This window comes from Corythoichthys intestinalis, chromosome 15, assembly GCF_030265065.1.
Source record: "Corythoichthys intestinalis isolate RoL2023-P3 chromosome 15, ASM3026506v1, whole genome shotgun sequence".
NCBI classification, from domain to species: domain Eukaryota; kingdom Metazoa; phylum Chordata; class Actinopteri; order Syngnathiformes; family Syngnathidae; genus Corythoichthys; species Corythoichthys intestinalis.
Window position 1 is genome coordinate 9,806,232 of NC_080409.1, and position 14,650 is coordinate 9,820,881.

The following is a 14,650-nucleotide window of genomic DNA, read 5'->3' on the forward strand; positions in this document are numbered from 1 at the left end:
AGTGGCGATGATAAGACTCTTGATAATGGATAAGACGTGATGTAACCGCACCGAGTCCCCTGAACTCATTCGCAAGTTAAGCTAATCTGGTGGACAGTGGGTAGGCTAATAGCATGCCGCCGCATCCCAGAGGAAGCTGGATTCAATGGAAAAGAGGACGGCCTTTGACCTGTGGCGCTGAAAGACTGCTGTTGACAGATATAGTATACCTGTGAGAGTGTTTGCCTTGTCTGCAGGGGGTATCTGGACCAATTCCTATCATGTGCTGGGCTGGATTTGCCCTCTGTTTCAAAAAGAAACAACTTCACCAATGGACAAACATTATAGTGTAACCCGTGCACCAGGGCACAAGAGCGCACTGCGTGGACACACAATGTGCTCAGTGTGCTGCATCTGCCACACGGGTACATTTTCTCTGGGGGTAGAGCGGTGGAAAAGGGGGGGGGGGGGGCAGATGGGGCAACCATGCTGTGAGTGAAACCGGAGCTGCCAGAGGAATGCAAGGAGGGGGTGTTTTTGAAGGGGAGGGTAGACTTAAGGGGTAGGATGGGTGATTAGGGGGTGACAGCTGAGTGCTGACCCCTCTATACTGACAAATCATCTGGCAGGTGTGTGGCTCTACGCAATCCTCCCCTCCCCTCTTTCCCTTGGCCCTCATCCTTCCCAGGCATGGAATCCTCAACCGCAGTCAAAGCTGTGCGCTAAAGGAAGACTTCCGGGCACCACTGCTATCATCCGGCACAATTGACTGGCCTATGAAAAATATGGTGTGTCCTCCGTTTGCAGTGTTTGTCAGCTGTGTTCTCTGAAATAAACATGCCAAATATTAAACTGAAGTATTTCTCAGGTAGGAGAGGATTTGTCAATTACTCTTTTTCTGCTAGCCCCTCCAAGTTAAAGTGCATGTGACACGAAAAAGCATGTTTATTTCATAATTCACGCTGTATTTTATGCTCCTGAATGATAAGGACCGCTTGGATGTGTGTGGAAGCGATCGCTATATTTATTTAGTTTTTTTAATCCCGCGCCATGAAAATGAGTGACTTTCGGCTTCGGTCTTGCATTGAGGAGGAGGGCACTGTGACGTGTACGGTCGAAGGCGTCCTCTTAGCTATACTTAGCCGTACTGTTGTGTATGAGGACTAAGGATTCAGTTGATTTTGCGGATTAATTCGTTTATTTTTCGCATCACGCCAGCCAAACGGCTGCAGAAAAATCTTGCTGTATGAGGGAGAGGAGGCAGCGCCTTTTTGGAGTTTCAAAAGGTTCCCATTCACCGTGGATATTCGCCAAAACAAGCCCTACTACTGTGGGACCATTGGACTTACGAGGAAGTGAGTAAACATTGTGTTCTGTATAATGTCAAATACTGGGATCATTTAATATGTAGGTGGCTTTTCAGAAATTGCAACTTTGAGTTAAAAATAGCCGCGAATACAGCGATTACAAAGTAAACACTACAAACTTTCTTTAAATTAAGGACTACTTACGTTTGATCATTGATAGGCATGTAAAAAGCTCTCCTCATGCACATTAGCTGCACGTTAGCTGCACAACAACTGCAGCCGCCCTCCTCCGGGAAACGAGCTGTAAATTGCTCTCCGGCGAAGACAATCGACAACCCAGTCATCATGTCAAAACATCCGAGCTAGTTATGTGTGATTTTGCGCTTCAAAGACTTTGAAACATCACTTGGTTCGGGTTAGCATGTCGGCTAGCTGTCACGCCTCTTGGTTTGTTTACATTCTCCGAAGCCGGGGAAGGAAAATGACATGTCCGATTTAGGTGTCATAAAATATCGTTCAGGAGGTGCGACAGTAAAGGGGAAGTCGACAGTTTTGACCATTATGGAGTAATTTTGCCATGTCGTCCGGAATAAATGCATTTTTATTATCTAATATTCCATTTAGCACAAGACTGTTATTTGTCATAACCATGCCATTTATTTAGCAATTGGGGAAAATACTTGGAAGAATATCCTGTAAAAATATTGAAGTAAAGAGACTGAAACAATTACATTTTGCAGCTCTCTTCATCGCGTTTTCCTCGTTGTGAATAGTTCCCCCTCGACGGGCTGACTGGTCCTTCTCAAGCCATTTATTTAGCTATTGGGGAAAAATACTTGGATAAAAATAATATCCTGTAAAAATATTGGAGTAGAGAGACTGAAACAATGACATTTTGCGGATCTCTTCGTCATGTTTTCCTCGTTCTGAATAATTCCCCCTCAATGGGCTGACTGGTCGTTCTCAAGCCATTTATTTAGCTATTGGGGAAAAATACTTGGATAAAAAGAATATCCTGTAAAATTATTGGAGTAGAGAGACTGAAACAATGACATTTTACGGCTCTCTTCGTCGCGTTTTGCTCGTTCTGCATAATTCCCCCTCAATGGGCTGAATAGTAAAACCGATGAGCCCATTCTCCCGCTGACGTCATCCACCTGTTGGGGACGCTAGAGCCCGACAACCGTATGCGTGGCTAACCGGCAGATTAAAAGACTAATTTCTCATCATCTGTGCTTTGCTAAATTGTTGTATATAATCGAATCGTCTCAAAATATGATTCTAATTCACATAATAATGCTATTTAAGACTTTTTTTCTTCTGTCGTATGCTCTTTTAAGGTGCTTTCGGGAGTTTGTCCCTTTATTTACCGGCGACTGCCACCTCTGGCCTAAAGCGTAACTTACGTACGAGCATGAACGTAAAGCAACAAGCGTATGGCACATCAAATCAGCAACAGAAACGTACAAACGGCAAATGTGATTGTTTACTGTTAAGGCTGATTTATGCTTCTGCATATCGGACCGATACTTAGCGTGCACCTCTAAAAAAAGCTTCATATCAGATTTTGCTGCTTCGAAGATTCATTTAATTAGACTGGCAATATCATGGTTTATTTTGAAAGTGTTTGCATTCAGTTTTATCAATTTGGCTGGATACACTGCCCTCTAGTGGCAACGGTGAATATGACATAACTCCCCCAACATGTCTGGATCCAGCTGCTCCCTTTTAAGACCAAAATAAGGTTGTAAATATTTGTTTGAGCTAATAAGATTGTTCATGCATTCGTAATTTAGTTTAGAGGTATATTAGCAGTTATTTGTGGTAACATGTGTTTAAAAAACTTAAGAGCTTTGTTGGCAAAGTTGGCATTTTATAGCATTTAAGCTAGCGGACTGTGCAAGCTAGCCATATGTTCTTTTGTTGTGCTTCGATCCTCATTGATTTTTTTATACCGTTTGATGCTTAGCTCAGGTATTTTAATTTATTTTTAAATGCATTTATTACTCTTGTGAAAAGAAAGTGCGATTCTGCATCGTTTGAAAAAACACTCAGAAATTTTATTTTGTATTTACATTTAATGCTCTTTTCAAAGTGCAATCTTAGCAAGCCCTTGTTTTACATCTTCTAAACATTTATTCTACAATGCATTCATTGTTCCTAATCCGATTATTCGACTACTCGAACTAACTAATTAATAGATTAATCGATTATTTCAATAATGGATAGCTGCAGCCCTAGAAGTGACGTATGGCGTAAAGCAGGCAGCACATTTGTAGTTTTTTTTTTTTTTGTGTGGCAGGCAGGGTTCCTACCACCCGCCTCCAATAGCTACAACTACTTGTGAGGCCATGTTTAATCAAAAAAGCTAAGAATATGTTTAATAAAGGTTGAATAGCTATTAAGTATTGCTTTCAAGTAGGGCTGCAGCTATCGAATATTTTAGTAATCAAGTAATCGACTGAAAATTCTATCGATTAATCGAGTAATCGGATAAAACATTTTTTTTTTTTTAGGTAAAGAGCAATTATACATATACATGAGAAAAAAAGACATTTAATCCAATATTGAACCATTTTCAGTCAATCAATGTCTTTATTTTCGATGTACATTGTTGAAAACAGTCAACAATTGCATCTAAGATGTGACTAGGAAAAAAATTCACTGCTTTTGCTCAAAAAACTTCTAGATCTTATAAAAAAAAAACACACAAAAAAATATTTCTTACCTAAAAATGTAATTACGCTTGATAACACACATTACTTGAAAGCTACGTGTTTTTCCCACGTGTTTCAATTTAATTTCCATTTGTGTCAAGCTATTTTTAAGTTAAGTTTTAAGTTAGTCTAAACTGTAAGTACTGGTAGGATTTTGAGTTTTTGCAGTGTTCAAAATAAATGTATGATACCTGCTGTATTGGAGCACATTGATTCAGCAATGACTACTGAGCTAAAACTGACAGTTAGCTTTATTATGTTTTAATTTTACACCCTCATCACTCTACAGCGCTGTGTTTTTACAGATTAAATAAAGCCTATATGTAAGACACGTTAGCCACGCATCGACAGTGGTCATAATCAATAGAAACCTAGCACTCCGAAGGGCTAACGTTACGTGAGCGAGTGACAGTAACGTTATATTTATTAGCGATGAGAAGTCTACTGCTTAAAGATGGCGGCTGTTTACTAACGCTGCCCAGATGCAACCGAGTCTGTCATTTCGCATGTAGTCCTAAATGCATGCGATATCTATGAGACGCATCGGACGCTACCTGCTACCAAACTAGCATCATGCGGGCTTAGTTTTTAGCAACGTCGGCGTAGTTTGTAGCGGCTGTCGGCTGCGCTAAGTTTTTGTTTTTTTTTGTTTTTATTGCTTCTTCCTCTACGCACGTGACGTCAGTCCGTTGTCCCGCATTAAAAGTAGTCCGGGCAAAACTGGATGCTTAGAGCTGGCAAAATTAAACGATTCCTCAAAGTGAATAAAATTACTCGGATCAGTTTTTAAACTCGAGTTACTCGAGTTGCTCGAGTATTTGTTTCAGCTCAACTTTCAAGTCACTCCTCCTTTTTGAGTCATGTATCATGCTGACCACCAAAAACACCTCTGATCCTTTGTAATAAAAATAAGAGGTGACCGTGGATCAGTGAGGGCGTCGCAAAAGCCAACAGGTGCTCGAGCTGAGGTCTAGGCTCAGGTCGCTGCTAAAACATGAAAGGGGAAGTGCTTGGTTGTTGCATAAGTTTCACTCAGAAACCAAACCGAACGGGCTTTAAAGCAAACAGCAATGGTAACAGCAGCCAAACAAACAGTGCTTTGACAATGAAAGTTTTGTTGGAAGGGATTGCATCGTCTGCGTGCGTCGGCTCTGTGGTTTGTGTGTTGATTGTCTGCCCGATGAAATAAGAAGCGCAGCATATTACTCATGGGCTGCTTCTTTTCTTTTCCATCAAGCTTTCTTAATCCAATCCCTGTGAATCTGAAGAGTCTAGACAAGGGATCCGATGTCTGCTATCGTTTGTTTCACCTCCAGATCATATTTGACTCATTTACCGAAGCCACCTTGGTTCTACAGCATTGTAGGGTCCAAACCTAACAAGGACGTGAGCATTCTTAGCTGGAAATGATGCCAAACCAACTGGAAAAGACCACTTTTCATTTGAAATGAGGGATGTTGCTGTGTGGTATTTTCTCGTCAGTGGGGATGAAGACATCTATTAGGTTGTTTCTGACAGTCAGTCTCATGTATCCATAGCTCTAGATTTAAAGTGGAAATTATTTTTTGGCAGGCCTTTTAATTTTCGTCTTTGTCTTTTGGACGAAATACTTATTCCAGTTAGTCGCTGGGTTACGACGTACCCGACTTTCGTGATTCGACTTTACGACGCCGGAGTCTCGTCCGCCATTTTGTCTCCAGTCGTTTTCTTTTTTGAGTTGCGTAAACAGTACCTAGTTCCCATTGCTGTTCTTCATGTCAGGATCCCTTCCTCCCCTAACAGTGTTGCCGCCGTGCTGCAGTTCCTTTCAGCCGGGAAACCCACCATCAGGTCCAGCTTCCTTGTTCTCATGCTGCTGCTGCTTCTTCTCCCCCGGCGCCGACTCCTCTAGTGAGTCCCGATCCGTTTTTTTTAAGTTCAGACGGCAGGCTCACGTTGAGAGAGGCGATGCTGGTGACTGGAGGCGCCATGATATCACCCCTCTCTCCCCTCCCTAGTCTTTCTACAGCACCCTTTTCTCTCAGCAAGGCGACTCATTTACAAGTAAAGCCCAAATAGTCAGGGAATATAATGGCACTTACCACAACGTACCTCACAGTATCCTAATTTTTTTTTTTTATTATTAATATAACTTATAATACATGTTTTTGAATTGTTATTTTGAGATTTTGGGGTACCTGAAGGGTTAATTCTGATTTAAGGTGAAATTCTGGTTACATCATCGTCTATAACCCGGACTACCTGTAGTTATATTTTAGTTATTTCAAAATGTGGTAGTCTTCTTTAGTTTTCGTCTGTAAACATTCCACAATTTGGAATGAACATTGACAGACGAGCATATATTGTAGCGTCTGCAAGGACTACGCCAACTACGAGAGGGTTTTCCAATACAGTGGTACCTCGACTTAACAAACGTCTTTGCATACAGAATTTTCAGGTTAAGACACACCTCAACGGTAAAATATTGCCTCTTGTTACGAAATACAGTATGGCTGGCACTCACAGCTTCCAGAGTTTCTTGAATGTAACATACTTATAGCTGCTCTGCCATTGGCTATTGCCTAACATTCCTGGTGTCCAATTGTCTAGGAGGGACCTAGGGACCTATCTAGGTGTATGTGTGTATCCCAGTGTCCTCTTCATTCGCCCCGTACTCTAGTCTTGGTTTTTTTACATTATGCAAACTTCTGATTTTAGGTTTATTGTGCAATAATCTAATTGTAGGATTTATTTGTTACATGTTTTTATGCATTATTATGCATTATAAAAGATCTTTGTCAGCATTATGGGGGGCTTGGAACAGATTAGAGCATTTACACGAAAGACGCGTCTCGACTTAAAGAATTTTCAAGTTACAAAACTACTTCCAGAACCAATTGATTTCAAAAGTAGAGTTACAACTGTAGTTTTAAAACTGGAAGCACAGAGCATTACTACTGTAAGCCTTAGCCAACAAAACCAAAACAATACAACAACAGTTGAAGAAGATGCTCACTACGCTGAAGTTAATGATAATGGTAACGCGATTGCTATGCTAACGCTACAAGTTACATTTAGTGTGTGATAATCACTCAGCATTGACCTTCAAAGGCTAAAGCCACGTACAAAACGACCGTAATTTCCCGAATATAAGGCGCATCCCAAATTTACTTGTAAAATCTAGGGAAAATTATTATCCCCGTGTATAACGCGCACCCTAATTTTAGCACCAATAAATAGAAGAATACAAGAAAACAGAGCTCGTGTACAGAAACAGAAATGTCATTTCACTGACTGGTGAAACACAGCACAAGCATAGCACAATGGTAGTTCAAAACATTACCGTAAACTGACAATATGTACGGTAATAATATGATCTGATAACTTCTTGAACTTAACCAGAATCCAGGAGAAAACAAAACAGATGTGACTTTCTTTTTAAAGGCTGCTGTATAACTTGCTCGTTTCATCATGATGAATAAATGTTTCCTCCATAGATTGATACGGTAAAATGAAAGAAAGAACGTAAGTCGGAAAGCCGAGAGAGCTCATCGCTGTCGATGCGACAGTAACAATAGGAACTATTGTTATTTGGGTTGGAGTTTCCCAAGGGACAGATATAGTTGACGGACACAGGAAGTCTGTGTTGTCACGTTTGTTATGGTCCGAGTTGTGGAAGTGCAATAAACTTTGACTCAAATGAGTTCAAGAAACTAAATTCTGTGCTTTATGAAGAGTGAAAAAAGCAGAATTTAACACAAACGAAATTCTTCGGCCGATCAGAGTGAAGTATTACCGAAACAAAATGGTAATGTCACATACCATAATGGTAGGCAACGGATCGCCGCATACGTTTCTTCAACACAACACGGCCGTGTCAATAATTTTTAAAAAAATCGGTTTTAATATATATATATATACTGTATAATATACATATATTTCTGTCTCCATCCATGTACCCGTTTATAATGTGCACCATGATTTTACAAGTTGATATTGGGGGGAAAAAGTGCGCTTTATATTCGGGAAATTACGGTAATCTTACCATGTGTTTCAAAACAATCAAGCCTGGAGCGCAGCCTGCCTTGAAACCATCATTGTTCATACGGTCATTCACCCCAGTCAGGGTGGGAGGGGGCACATGAGTCACATGAGTGACACGACCCAAACAGTACCTTATGATGCAAGCTGACTAAATACACGAACAACAACATATGACTAAAACTGACAAATTTTTGCCTCGTTGTCGTCTCGCTAGACAAAAACTGGCGTTCATCTCGTTATGTTTTCATCTCCCAAGACACGTTTTTAGCTCATTGTCTCATTCATTGACAAAATATTTGTGTCATCGTTGACGAAAACAACAATGCTCAGCACCTGATGAAATAACTTAAAATTAGCAGTTGCGTCTTTTACTGTGGATACTTACTCATAATTACAATTACAAAAACTTATTGTAAAATTGTCGGGGGAAAGAAAATGTGACGCAAATTTGTTCCTGTTAACGTACATGCAACTGGAAAACCCCCAGCATATTTTGTGGTTTTGATTGCAGCGTGACACGCACACTGTCTCTCTGTGTCATTACGTCGTCTTCATCACCTGCACTCTTCTTGTCCCGCTCCCCCTAAGCGACATAATGGAGCAGACCAAAGTGACCCATATTTACACAATAATAAGAGGCTTTGAAAAGACTCATATCAAGTTGCAGCTAATGCTCTGGCGGGGCCGAGAGAGTGAAAGATGTTACCGAGCGAAACGGCTTGGGTTTCAGGGCACCGCCAACAAAAGGCAATCCGGTCTTCGGGGAGAGACGAGGGGGCGTGCGGGCACTCGCTTCAGAGTGTAGCTGTTGCTATTGTAGCTTATAGCATATGTTGCCATTAAATTTTTCATAAGTGCTATGGGAGCGACTTTTATTGAACGCATTCTACGCTTTGATCATTTTGTTTTACTACCGTACATCGAACCATTTCTTCCTAATGAAGAAAATCAGGAACCATAAAAATGCACCTGCCAAGGCTTAAACATTTTCAATCAAAATAAATTTGATTATGCACCGCCAGTTCGTAGCAGTGTTAATTGTATCAGCAAGAATGTTTTGGTAATTTGCAATTTATATTGTATGTACAGGCACTTATTAGTGGAAGTAAAATTTAAAATATATATATAATATATATAATTATATAAAAATAGAAGTTAGTGGCATTTATTACAAAGACAAATTTTGTTTCAAGAACAGGAGAACAAGAATATATAGTAATGTAATAATTAGGGCTGTCAAAATTATCGCGTTAACGCAAGGTAATTAATTTTTTAAATTAATCACGTTAAAATATTTGACGCAATTAACGCACATGTCCCGCTCAGACAGTATTCTGCCTTATGGTAAGTTTTACAGCAAGGCTTTTTGTGCTGTCTAACAGCGAACTCTTGTGGTCGCTTTGCGAGATGGTTTATTGTTTTCTTGCCATTTCAATATGGCTGCACGACGTCTCGGGCTGACACCTACGTTGTAATGTTGTGCTTATATGATCCTTGGACAAGATTTGTCCGTAAGTATGGTTGTTGTAAAGAATGTACATATTATGTTAGTAAGCGAAATGTTATATTTTTTGTATGAGACGCGTTTTGTTTATGTTTAGTGAACCTGTATAGCGTGCTAAGCTAACGTTGTTGCTAATGCAATGCTTGTGTACTTTTTTTTGTAGTTTTATGACGTCTAAAGAGGACAATGGTTTGAGGCCATTTTATTAATAAATCAGATGAAAAAGGAAGAAGTCTGATTATTAAGCCGTCGTTCACTAGCTGTCTAGCTTTGGAAAAAGTAGACGCTTCGGAGTGAGGACAGCATAGACAGATTTAAATGACAGTAGAGTGAAATGCCCACTACAGTCCTTATGTACCGTATGTTGAATGTATATAGCCATCTTGTGTCTTATCTTTCCATTCCAACAATTTATTTTACAGAATATATATATAATTTACAGAAAAATATGGCATATTTTATAGATGGTTTGAATTGCGATTAATTGCGATTAATTACGATTAATTAATTTTTAAGCTGTAATTAACTCGATTAAAATTTTTAATCGTTTGACAGCCCTAGTAATAATGCAATAATAAAAGTTATAACTTAACTATATAAGTTAAGTCTAAAGCTCTAACATGACCCCCCCCCCCATTTGCAATACACTGCTATTGACTAATCCGAGCAAGACCGGAAGTACCCCGTCCGCCATTGCTCAGGTGTGCCGCACACAGCCAAAAGCAGCTAACGTGACTGACGGTGGGCTGCTATAAGTGTGTAAACAACCAGTAATAGCAACCAACCATTAGAGGGCGATGTACACAAATCGCTATTCGGATTACTCAATAGTTAAATAGATGTACATTTGTCGCTTGCTACATCAATCAATAAACGGTTGCGACTGTGAGCCGACCAATAGTCAATTATCGTATTGGCCCGAATATGAGACTGTGTTTTTTGCATTGAAATAAGACTGAAAAAGTGGGAGTCATCTTATATTCGGGGTCTAGACATTAAACACATTCACGACGCTAGTTGGCGGCAGATATCATTGAAGCGATGTTCTGTCATGACAGATCTCAGCTACTCTCAAGTTTAACCAGTTTGCATTATTTTATTGCAATGTTTTTCCTTATTCAGATTTGTTTCAAGACTACAGTTACAGTTAGACCTCACTTTGATGGTTAAAGCAGTTATTGCAATTTTGTTGTTTTATCACAATATATTGGATTATTTACATTTCAAAAACCAGAAGCCATTCATTTACGAATGTGATTGCACTTTAATTTACATATTTAAATGTTCAGATATTTAGATTTGAATAAGGCAAAATAACATGCTTTTCTCTCAAATATATTGTTCTAATCATTTGTTTCAGATGTACTGTAATTATTTTCTGTATAAAAAATAATTTGGTGTTCAAAAAGTCTTTTTTCAAACTCGAGTCTTGAAAAAGAGGGGGTCGTCTTATAATCAGGGCCATCTTATATTTGGGCCAATACGGTAAGTCTTCCCTGCTCCAGTCCTGTGTTGTGGGAATCAGCAATGCATAACTATAAACAAGTTGGAGTGTGTTTGTGTATTAGTGCTGGATTAAGCCAAGAGTAGTATTTGTTTTATATACAGTGGTACCACAAGATATTAAATGAATTAGTTCTGGAGTGGCTTTCGGATCATGATTTTTTTATGAATGGCGTTTTCCGTGCAAATCGCCTAATTGGTTCCAAGCTATACTAAAAACCCAACATTAAATTTGCTGTCACGTCCTCTGATTGTCTTTATTTGTAATGCGTTGTTACCCCTAGTGGCCCCTATGTGTAACTAGTTTGTTAGGCTCATTCTGCAGAAGTTATCACATGACTACTCCAGCTCATTGCAAACAGAGCGCTAAGGCAGCCGTTGCTGGCTATTTTGTCGTGCTGTTTATGCCTAGATAAAGTTATATTCTTTTGTTTCATTTACGAAATCATTGTGGTTAAGACTGTTCGATTAATCGTTTTTGAACCGAAACTTAGTTTTCTGGTTAAAACCATGTTAAAAACGTTCAAATCGGTCCGTTCGATTTTCAAAACTGCACCATGTATCTAAGCGTGTCAATGACTCATTTATAGTCTTTAAACGAACTAAACAACATATAGACATAGAATAAGTAGGAGACAGACTGTAATGAATGAATCAGTTTTCTTTATCAAACAGTTGTTCAACAATACAATTCAAAAACAGTTTCGACGCACACTCTCTTGTATGACAATTTACAGTTTAAATGGGAGTTTGTGTTGAAAAGGAGACTCTAAGATCTTATACGAATGGGTTTTATGTGTGTCGTTTCTTAATACAATTTTACTAACAATATCTCAACTCTACTATGCGTCTCCAAAACACAATACAAACGGACACTTAAGACACTGATTAGCATAATCGCTAACTAGCTCCGTGCTAAGTAGTAACGTCTCATCAATAAATACAAACAATACAATTGGCTTCATTTACTCACCACTGATGGAGGCACACTGGATCTAACAACACAAACGACAATCTCACTCTAGACACTTAATAATATTATTGATTCAGCAGCCCAACAGCAGCAGTTACTGCAGTGAACTCTCTCTCTCTCTCTCTCTTGCTCTAATCACTGTTGTGCGCACCAGCCTCACATAGAAAAACAAAGACCAAAACGGGACTGGTCATAGTTTCTGGCAAAATTCAGTTATCAAATTCGATGGCAACTAATTTATTAATCCATTTTAATCGATTTAATGAATTAGTTTTTGCAGCCTTAGCATTCTGATGCATTCTCTTCTTGTTGTAGTAGATTAAATTAGATTGATTAGTAGATTGAAATAAAAGGTCTAAAACAGTTTTGCCCACACAACAACCCAAAATGAAGTCCATGTCTGCTGTTTTTTTGTTTGTTTGTTTTTTTTTTTTTTTTTTTTTACAGGACATACTTGTAATCATCAATTAGCAAGTGGTAAGAATCATCTTTCCCAGAGCATGTGAAGGCAGCATAAATCCCACGTTTGTAAATTCCTGTGCTTGTTTCCCATCCCAGCCATGTTCCCAACTGCCCATAGTAGTACGGAGTGCTGGTTTGCGTACACGTACTTGAATGCATTTGGGGCTCACTGTGAGATGGAGCCGCTGACTTAATGGGGCAGAACTGAACTAACGCGAGGTGAAAGGGGTGAGGAGAGGCCAGTGAGGTTGGTTTAGGAGAAGAGGCTTTGTCATGATGATACCCAAAGGTGATTTTAACTGGTAGCCCAACCCACCCCTTCCTCCACTTCCCAAAGCCTTCTTTCACACTCTCACATACACAGATTGCACACCCTCTTCCTCGTTTCACCCCCCCCCCCCCCCCCCCCCCCCCCTGCACCACCTTCATGTTCTCTTTCTCCTCTCCTGCTCTCTCCTTAGGGGCAGGCTGGTATAAAGTTACACAGAGCTCTCAGCTTTCTTGGAAGGAATGACCACATGAGTAGCTTGGGGATTAGATTAGCAGGAAGAGCAGACTTAGCCAGGCTGTAAATAGCCCACTTTTTTCACCATTAAAACGGCACAGCACAATATAATCAATAGGCAGCACTCATCGGATGCAGGAAGACATCTGAGAAGACCTCCCTCAAGTGCTCTGAAGGACAGACTACAGCAGCTCGCGGCTAATGAAGTTATTATTAATCACTGGCCCTCCTCTTTTGAACTTGTGTGTGTTGTTTCTCTAGTGGCTGATGAGTGCTCCTTCTGCGCATTGACGTCCCCTCACCCCTTCGTCTCACTTTCCCGTGACGCGTTGCTGTTTTCATCAAAGCGAAAATATTTTGTCGACAACCACTTTTTTACGACGATGGCGAGAAAATAACGAGCTAAAAACGTGTTTGGGATACTAACACATAACGAGACGAATGTTAAATTTTCGTCTGACGAGAGAAAAACGCGGCATCGTTTCCGTGATATGTAGGGCGGCAGCTATCAATTATTATCGTAGTCGATTAATTTATCAACTAGTTAGGTCGAATAATCGAGTAATCGAATTAAGAACTTTTAATGCGTTGCAGAATACATTTTAGGAGATGTACAACAAAAGTTTGCTAAGATTGCACTTTCAAAAGTGCATCACATGTGAATAAAAAATGAAATTCCCAAGTGTTTCTTCAGACCATGCAAATTTGCACTTTCATTAGATGGGGCTTTGCAAGGCAAAGGCCCATATTGTAAAAATTATACATATTTTTGTGTATGGCATTTCTTTGGCGCGTCACACAGCCCAAACCGTTTGACCGATCGTCATTGTTCTAATGTCAAAATGACCAGAATTTTTATGCGACACAGGGAATTTTTTTTAACAACCCCCCAAAATTTTCCGTTCGCCAGTAAAATTTTTTTTTAAAACAAAAAGTTTTCAAAACGCTACTTGTGTTACAATTTTTGACCAAATTGCATAATTTACCCATCAAAAATTTCAAATATACGGTTCCCCCAAAATTCGCCAAAAACTGTCCCATTCCACTCTAATGGGATGCCATTGACAGCCATATACGACCAAATTTCCCATTCATTCTCAATGGCAGGAAAACATTTTTTTGTGTGATTTTTGACCATTTACCATTACAGACCATTGGCATTTCGTGATCTGATATCAAAAGGGTGTGTCCCCGAAATCTCCCCAAATCAACAGGAAGTGACCCGATATCAACAGGACATGTCCCCCAAATGGATATCAACAAGACATGTCACCCAAATGTCCCTAAATTAAGAAAGTAACCCGATATTGACAGGACGTGTCCCCGAAATGTCCCAAAATCAACAGGAAGTGACCTAAGATCAACAGGACGTGTCCCCAAATCAACAGGAAGTGACCTGATATCAACAGGACTTGTCCCCCAAAATGGATATCAACAGGACATGTCCCCCAATTAACAGGAAGCTACCTGATTTCAAGAGAACGTGTCCCCAAAATGTCCCAAAATCAACAATAGGTGACCTGATGTCAACAGGACGTCTCCCCAAAATGTCCCCAAATCAAGAGGAAGTGACCTGATATCAAGAGAACATGTCCCCAAAATGTCCCCAAATCATCAGGGACTGAACTAATAGATTCGTACCTACCACAGCAAAGACCCATCATAATTTCTCCAGTA

General features: G+C 39.8%; 1 protein-coding gene across 2 annotated transcripts in view; it reads left to right on the forward strand.

Moving 5' to 3' along the window:
- Positions 1-14,650, forward strand: part of mnat1 (MNAT1 component of CDK activating kinase) — a 123,856-nt gene that overhangs the window by 106,253 nt on the left and 2,953 nt on the right. The window contains exon 8 of one of the 2 annotated variants that reach the window (XM_057859577.1): positions 5,786-7,837. The exons of the other annotated variant lie outside the window; for it this stretch is intronic. Coding sequence (XP_057715560.1) covers positions 5,786-5,894 — 109 coding nt within the window. The 3' untranslated portion in view covers positions 5,895-7,837. Of the gene's footprint in view, positions 1-5,785; positions 7,838-14,650 lie in introns of those variants that run through there. 2 annotated transcript variants of the gene reach the window in all.